The 8,622-nt window shown below is 47.9% G+C and overlaps 1 protein-coding gene across 1 annotated transcript; it reads right to left on the reverse strand.

Moving 5' to 3' along the window:
- Window positions 1-1,334: 1,334 nt before the first annotated feature.
- Window positions 1,335-7,592, reverse strand: LOC102024671 (translational activator of cytochrome c oxidase 1). The gene is made up of 5 exons (XM_005402203.2): window positions 7,079-7,592; window positions 5,055-5,161; window positions 3,255-3,382; window positions 2,600-2,774; window positions 1,335-2,308 (listed from the first exon to the last, which is right to left on the reverse strand). Exons 1-5 carry the CDS (start codon window positions 7,347-7,349, stop codon window positions 2,108-2,110), a joined length of 882 nt encoding a protein of 293 aa, XP_005402260.1. The 5' UTR covers window positions 7,350-7,592; the 3' UTR covers window positions 1,335-2,107.
- Window positions 7,593-8,622: the final 1,030 nt, after the last annotated feature.

Here is an 8,622-nt window from a genome sequence, read left to right on the forward strand (position 1 = left end):
AACTCACAGCAGTCCTCCTGCCTCTGCCTCCCAAGTGCTGGGATAGTATACATTTCTTAGGTTAGAAATGACTGGATTTCCAAAACAAAGCTATGTGTATAAAGAAGTTCTATAAATATAAAACGTAGTATGTCTTCACCTGCTTGATATGAGATCATTTGGACATAAAATACAGGTTTGCTGGGAAAACCAAGTAACATGACGGTATGTTCTAAATTATGAAGGGGCACATAAACTTAAAGTTGCCTATCTTAATGATGCACTGTTCGGATATTTGGATGAATTATCTCCTATAAAAACTGAAGAATCGGGCCAGGGATATAGCTCAGAGACACAGCACCTGCCTGGCAAATGCAAAGTCCTGAGTTCGATTCCTGATGCCAAAAATAATAATAATAATAATAATAATAATAAATTAAAGAAAACCCCCAAAACTGAAGAATCCTAGATAGTAGTATGATTATGAAATGCGGTCTAAGGGCATACGTGTTGGCATGATCTTGGACTATGTTTTTCTGTTTTCTTCCCCTCAGCCCTTGTTTGTCATTGGTTGAAGTCACTGTGAAACTAGTCATCTGTTTTTCCTACAAGCTAAAGTTGTCATTTATAGTCAGTTTGGTTTTAGTTCTTTTCCATCTTTATTTACCTGTGGCTCCTTCAGGAAAATTACTCTGAGTTCAGAAATGGCTTACAACTTACAAGTAGGTGGAGAACAGGGCCCAAAAGCCACTCCTGGCCAGCTGCTTCACAGGGACAGGTGGTTGACCCTCCTCGCTTTTCTGGAGCAGGAAGTGACTAGTAGGAGCAAAAGGCACCAAGGGACAGCTTCTGAGTCAGCCCTTTACACTTCTTATGTCCCTTCTTCCTCTTCAGTTTCCAGTGTCCCATCATTTGGCATTGAGGATGAACAGAAACGAGGGCTGGGCGTTCTGGGTCCTTGCAGTTCTCAACCCTGGCTTGGTATATAGTCTTTCTGGAGAGGAGCCTCATCCACTGAAGGTCTACTCTGACCAAGCTTAGGATCCAAGGGGCCAGGCAATACAGGGACCTGGGAACCCCTTATTGCCAGCACCTAATTTCCTCTGGGGTAGAGCTGTCCTAGCATAGTTCCCAGGAAGAACAGCCCTGCATCTTCCCTCTGAGGTTCTACCTCTTAGAGCAGAATGCAGGGTCATCTTGATCAATGTAAGGTCAACTGAGTCTGTGCTTTAGGTAAGTAGAGTTCCTGGTACATGGTCAGTATTTGAGAAATGGCAACTTTTTTTTTTTTTTGAGACAGGGTCTCACTATGCAGTTCAGGCTGCCCCTAGCTCACTTTGTAGCCCAGGCTGGCCTCAAACTCACAACGATTTTCCTGCCTCAGCCTCCCGAGTGCTGGGATTACGGGCGTGAGCTACCATGCCTGGCTCAAGAAATGGGAATTTCATGAACATTTGTTACATGAATGAATGACAAACCAGCAACAGGCCACAGAATGCTTGGATCCAGCCACTATCAAAAAATAAGTAAATAAATGACAGTCCTAGCATTGGAATACAGAACTAAGCCTGGAGACCTGAAAATTAAGTCTGGAGGTCCCAACAACAAGGCACAAACTCAAGACAAGTCAAGAGGCATACAAAACCAATACAGTAACCAAGATCAACCACTGTTATTATTAAAGAGCAGTTTCTAGCCAGGCATGGTAGCTCATGCCTATAATCCCCGCACTCAGGAGGCTGAGGCAGGAGGATCACTGAGAGTTCAAAGCCAGCCTGGGCTACATAGCAAGACCCTGTCTTTAAAAAGAAATAAATAAAGAGCAGTTTCTAGTACATAGGACCTTGGGGTATTTATAATGCCCACAAGGGCCAACTACCTGAGATCAGAGTCACACCAGCTGGCTGGTCCCACCCTGCATCCAAGAAGGCTGAGACACCAGCAGAGCTGACAAAGCAGCCACACAGAAGTATGGGATTGCCTTGGCCTCAAGGCTACACGTCCTGGCCTTAGGACTAATCTGCCACTCTTCCTACCTGCTTCCATCTCAGAGATTGCTGTAGAAGCCTGTGCTCCAGGATGGACTGACACTTGCCCTTGAAGGAGCCCAAGGGCACATACAGTCCAGTTACTCAATGTTGTCGTAGACGTGGATCACATCTTCGTGGCTGACAAGAGCCTGGATGAGATGGGCAGCCTGTTTGAGGTCAGTGTCAGCCAGCGGCACCTTTGAGTGGGGGATGAACTCCAGCGTACAAGACACAGAACACAAGCCCAAGGAGTCCAGCTTCTTCCTCACCTGGTGCAGCGAAGAGGCATCACAAATAAACTAGAGAGAGGGGAAAGTCAGGAGGTGAGGAGCTAGGCAGGAATGAGACAAAGCCAGACAAAACTTCGCAGAGTCTTAAACGGAACCACTGTTTTCAGTGAGTCACTCAGTTTTCAAGGTTCTGAATCCTTAGGGTAGGTCCCATCCAGTACTCACTTAGTAACTGTGTAGTGTGTGCAGGGTCTGCCTTACCTGTGCCCTGGCACGCAGGGAGGAAGAAACTAAGGGCGTGCCTTATCGCATCGACTAAAGCCCTCTCAGGAGCCCAAGAAACAAAACCTTCCTACTCACTTTTAAGAAGTTCTTTTCTTCATCTTCATCTTCCTGGACATCCTCAGCTCCTGCTTCAATTGCCAGCTCCAGCGCACGCTCTAGGTTCACGGCCTTTTTCTCTTTGTCCTCCACTTCAACGGTGACTACCCCCTTTTTGTCAAAGGAGTGACGTGCTCCTTCACTCATCATCCCCCTGACAGGACAGGAAAGGGGGCGGAGTGTGTGACTGCCTTTGGACACTCAGCCTCCACAAAGCACAGCACTCTGATGTCACCTCCGATGTCACACACGCAGACACAGAGCAGGTCCCTTCCTGAAGGAGAAGGCGCAGCCGCCACTGGGTCAGGGAAAATAGAGGGATCATCCTCACCCTCTAGTTTCTGCCCTGATCGGAGTCTGGAGGATGCAAAGACTTGGCTCATCATTTCCTGTCCCATTAAGACTCCATTCCTGGTGCAATATTTTAAGACCTGGGCATTATACGGCTTCAGATGGGATAATCAGACAATGATCCTGTCTTTTAGATCCTGCCTAGCAAAGGAAATCAGTAACGCCATTGGATTCTGCTAAGGAGGAAGTGTGTTTACAGACCATCAGGTATTTGTCTTGCACAGAATTGGAGTCTCCAGGCTCGGTTCCCTTCCCCGCTCCTCTCCCTCAGACACACACTCACCCGTTCTTGTTCAGGATGTGTCTAATGTCTGACTGGCACTTGGAGCCACTGTTAGATAATGCCTCAATGAGCAGAGAAGAGCCGCCAGGACCTCGAGCCTCATACAGCAAATAAACGCCTTTAGTTTTCTGCAATAAACACCAGGAACCATGAACACATTTCCTTGTCTTCCAACTCCCTCTCATATGCCGGCGCTGTCCCACAGGCACCACAAAGTTGACTCCGGGGGATGGGCTGTTTGGGCTGGATTCTGGGCTTTCTAGTCTTTTTGCCCCCACTCTCTGAGGGGGCCTTTGGGATCAACTTTCGAGGTAACTGGAAGTACCAGCCCTTCTTGGGAAGTCTGTTTCCCCAGCCCCTCAATGATCAGCCATCTCCCAGCTCTGTTTCCTGACAGTGTCCTAGTCACTGCTTCCACAACTCATCTGTCTGCACCCTATTCCACACAAAACCCACGTGTAATGTCTCAGGGCTCCTCCCCTGGGCTTTTGCCGGATACTGCTGCAGAAAACTCACACACTTGGGTCATGGCATGAGAGCCACTGAAAACAGCATGATCTCAAAATTCAAACACTAAAACTCTAAGGACCGATTTTATTCAGACTCCCCACACCTCTGTTCATCCCTTGTCCACACATCTGATCTCCATACTCTCTCCAAGCACCCGTTCCTGAACCTTTACAAGCATTCTTAACTGATCACTTTTCCTCTTCTCTCTCACAAAGCAAATACAGGGCCCCTGGGTGGGGAAAAATCCTGTCTCCACCATGGCTTAGATGAAGAAAATATGTCTACTGGTTAGAACACAGGCTCTGGAGTCTGGCTGTCTGGTTTCAAGTCTGTCATTTTCTGTGTCACTTAAGTCACCTTTCTGTGCCTCAGTTTTCACTTTTCATTTTAAGGATTTGCTGAGATAAGGCATACAGAACTCTCATCAAGGTCCTTGGTGTAGAACAAACACTCAATAACTACTAGCCATGAAAATGATTATTAGCCAGGTATGATGGCACATTCCTGTAATCCCAGCTACCTGGGAGGTACAGGCAGAGAATCATAAGTTTGAGACCACTCTGGGAAACTTCGCAAGACCCTGTCTCAAATCTCAAAATAAAAAAAAAACTTTTAAAGAGGCCTGGGGACCCGGGCCTGGTGGCATACACCCATAATCCCAGCACTTGGGAGGCTGAGTCAGGAGGATCACCACAAGTTCAAGGCCAGCTTAGGCTACATAATGAGTTCAAAGCTAGCCTGAACTACATAGCAAGACCTTGTCTCAAAAAAAAAAAAAAAAAGCCCTGGGGATATAGCTTAATAATGATAATAATAATAATAATGATTAACTTCCTGAGATCCTGCTTACTTGTACGGTATTAGAAGAAAAGTTGTCTCCTCACCAGAGCTCAACATCCCTGGCCCTCCCACCACCACAATCACACCCACCCTTTCCCTTTCCATTGACTTTCCTTCTTTACAGCATGAACATCTGAAAAAGAAAAATCCTTCTTCAACCTAACATCAGAGTTTTTCCCCACAACTCCTTATCTTTTGATCACATCTCTTTACAGCTTGGCCAGGCAGTCCTAGGCTACACATCTCTGCACACTGTCTACCCATGCTATTTCCAATTGTGCTTCTCCAACCAATGGCCAAGGACAGAGAGCCCCTAGAGGTCTGTGGGCCAAAGTGATGAACCACACTTCTACTCTTTCTCTGCTGATTTAAGGAGTATTTGGTGGCCTTCCCAGTATGAACACTTTGGGGGCTGCAATCAGTAAGAAGAATGTTAAACTGAGGACACACCTCCATTTTCAGCGCCGCCTCAATGGTTGACTTGGGCATGTGCTTGCTGCGACACACCTCTAAGATGCTGAACAAGTTGCTGTTGAGCGCAGGATTAGGGCCTCCCTCTAAGATAAAGAGAAAAGAGTGCGCACAGAGGTCTTGTTACCAAAAAGGAGAAAAAATGGGATCTCCAGCCCGTTCCCGACTCCCTCCAGCCAAAATGGTAGCAAGCTACCCTTTTGCTCACTGTTGAAACACTATCCAGTGTTCAAGTGGGATCTGGAGAAGCATCTTCAAAAAGAAATTTCTAATTCATGTTGCCTTTAGGGTAGTTGTTATTCTGCTAGGTTCAGTGAACTCCACTTTTCGTCAGATAGAGAGGCAAGAGAGATAGTAACAGTATTTTCTGAATGTATTACATCCCTTGTTCTTACTCCGTTACAGTACTTCGGGCATAATTACTGAAATGCCCATGTGACACTGTACTCATGCTATCTCTGACAGTAGCGATCGTTATAATCTTTGATTTACTAGTGCCTGGCAGGAAATAAACACTCAATAGTGTTAGTCAAACTTAATATCAAGAATTCTTGCCAGGTGTAGGCACACACCTATAATCCCAGGACTTGAGAGGCAGAGGAAGGAGGATCACCACCAGCTGGAGGACAGCCTGGACTACATAGTGAGGTGAAGGCCATTCTGACTTACATTGTGAAACCATGTCTCAAAAAACCAAAACCAAAAACAGTAACAAAATTCTTAGCATGTGCAAGGCTCTGGGTTTGATTTTAAAAAGAAGCTGGGCTCAGTGGTGCATACTTGTACCCTCAGCACTTAGACAGGCTGAGGCAAGGAGGACGACAAGTTTGAACCTCACCTGGGTAACTTAGTGAGACCCTATCTCAAAACTAAAAATTAAAGAAGGCTGGGGATGTAGCTCAGTGGCAGAGCGCTTCTAGGTTCAATTCACAGTTGCAGCAGCAGCAGCAGCAGCAGCAGCAGCAAGGATGATCAGGCATGAGTTGTAGGGGCAAATTAACATTAACTGAATGCTTATTATGCCCCCGCCCAAACTACCTTGAGGTAGGCATTTTCCCTGTCTTAGAGAAAAGGAAACAAACTCAGCAAAGTTAAGCCACTTGCGTAAGGTCATAGACTGGTCAGTGACAAAATCCAAAGTCCAGATGCATCCCCTCCCCCAATTTTTGGTGGTGCTGGGAATCGAACCCTAGGACTAGTTTACTCTAGGTAAATATACTACCGCTGAGCTACATCCTCAGCCCCTTTGTCTATTCTTTTTTTCTTTTTAAATTTAAGTTTACTGGTACAATTTAGGCTCTATGCTTTTTACAGGGCTTTCCCTCTATTCCTGTGGGTGTCCAGCTGAAAAGAAAACTGACCTTTTAGGGTGGCTTGCAACTGATTGCACACCTACCTTCCAAGAAAACGTGCCTCAGGAAATCCTAACTGTAGCCTAAGCAAGTAATAACTTTATCAGGGCCCCTGCCACAACCTACATGCTACTAGAGGCAACCGCGGAGAGCCTGGTTTGTCTCTTCACGAGAGACACAGGTCCGATGTTTCTATGAAGCCTGAAGCACTTAGATACACACTTGGATAAAGTCACTCTTACCTCTTCTCTCAAAGGGGAGTCCCCTCACTGACAAGAAAAGTTGTCTGGAAAAATGAGTGGGGACATCCAATTTAGACAGGTGTTTGGACCGCCGGGCGTGGTGGCACACGCCTGTAATCCCAGCACTTGGGAGGCTGAGGCAGGAGGATCATTGCAAGTTCGAGACCAGCCTGGGCTACAAAGTGAGCACAAGGCTAGCCTGAACTGCAGAGTGAGACCCTGTCTCAAAAAGACCACCCCCCCAAAAAAAGTGTTTGGAAGTGGGTAGTGACAACAACTGGGCAAGGAAGAGAAAATGAAGAGTCAGGGGTCAGGTGGGTGACGGCCCAGTTTGGGGAGACGGGAGAGGCCATAAGCACGGAGAGGGCATCGGCGGCCAGCAGTGAGTGACCGACCGTCAGGTTCTCACCTTTAACGGCCAGGCGGATGCTGAGACTAAGTTTAGAGAAAATGCGACTCTTTTCGGTGTCCTTGGGGCCCTTGACGTGCCGGACTTTGGACCACTTATTGTGCCCGGCGGGGGCCTCCGCGGTGAGGCGCAGCGTCCTGCCCAGAGCGGAGCCGCGGCCCGGGAGCTCAGGCTGGAAGACGCATGGAGTTGCGTGGCGGACGCCGGGGCCTCGCGCTCTCGCGCATCTGGCAGCTGCCCTGCTCAGGGTGACAGCGGTCCAAGACCCCATCGGCTCCGAACCTGGGCTGCAAGCTGCAAACCGGTGTGGCCAAGGTCGGCGCGTCCTATCTGCTTCCGGAACGAGACGTTCCGGACACTGCAGCCGCTTCTGCCAGCCTCCAGAAAGCTAAGAGCTCACGCCACCCTGGAGCCGCCCAACCGGGAACGACCTCGCACCGTCCCGGCGGCAGCCGAGCGTGGGGGCCTTTGATGACGTCGCACACTTCCTTTCCCAGCTCCGTCGCGAAAACCCGTCCCCACCAACGCAAAGTCCGTTCCGCCGCCGCAAGGTACTCGCTCCTAGCCTGCCCTGCGAAGAGCGCGAAGGAGTGCGCTGCCCTCGATGGCTCCGGGTTGCTCAGGGCTGAGGGTGAGGTGTGTGTCGGGGGGGCGGGTATTTCCCGCAGTGACCTAGTAGAAATACGCCAGATTACGCAACCGATTTCGCTCCCAAATTCCTTCCTAACTCTGAGAAAGTCCGCAAAGATAAATGTTTTGTTCTTGCAAAGGAATATGTAATCGGACCATCTTGTTTTACGTGGTAACCCGCGCCCAGAAAAATGATTTGTCCATTCATTTAGCCTCTCGGATCCAACGTGTTCTATCTATACATAAGGATGCGGCCACCTACTTTACCGACGTAGGAAGTTGGAAACACAACATAAAGGCTTGGAGGTTTAAAGGAATAAATTTACGCAGATAGCAGCAGTGATGATAGTGATTCAGTTTCTAAACCCAAGAGGCGCCTTGGGATAGATTCCCTTGAGTCACAGACTTTTGGGGAGAGAAAAAAATCATCAAACAGAAACCTTTTGGAGCCAAACTCCCCTTTTAATTTTTGCGTTTGATCTCTCAAGAGAGAAAACTGAAGCCATTAGTAGAAAATGGAGAAGAAACAAACTGGCAGGAAGTGAAAAACTTTTTTTTTTTTGTCTTTTTGAGACAGGGTCTCGATATGCAGCTCAGGCTGGCCTTGAGCTCACTTTGTAGCCTAGGCTGGTGGTCTCGAACTTGCAAAGATCCTCCTGACTCAGCCTCCGGAGTGCTGGGATTACAGGCATGTGCCACCACGCCCGGCCCAGCGAAGAACTTTTTAGTTGCCCTCTGCATCAGTCAGGGTTTTACTGGAGAAACAGATATAACACAAGATGTACAAGTATAAGAAATTACAAGATTGGCTTACGATGGTCAGCCAGAGAACCATGAGGAAGTGTGCAGAGGGTGTCTGCACACTGAAGACTGAAGGAATCAGTCCAGGGTCTGGAGTTCACTGCAGAGTTCCG

Source organism: Chinchilla lanigera, unplaced genomic scaffold (genome assembly GCF_000276665.1).
Source record: "Chinchilla lanigera isolate Chin_1 unplaced genomic scaffold, ChiLan1.0 scaffold00077, whole genome shotgun sequence".
Lineage (NCBI taxonomy): Eukaryota > Metazoa > Chordata > Mammalia > Rodentia > Chinchillidae > Chinchilla > Chinchilla lanigera.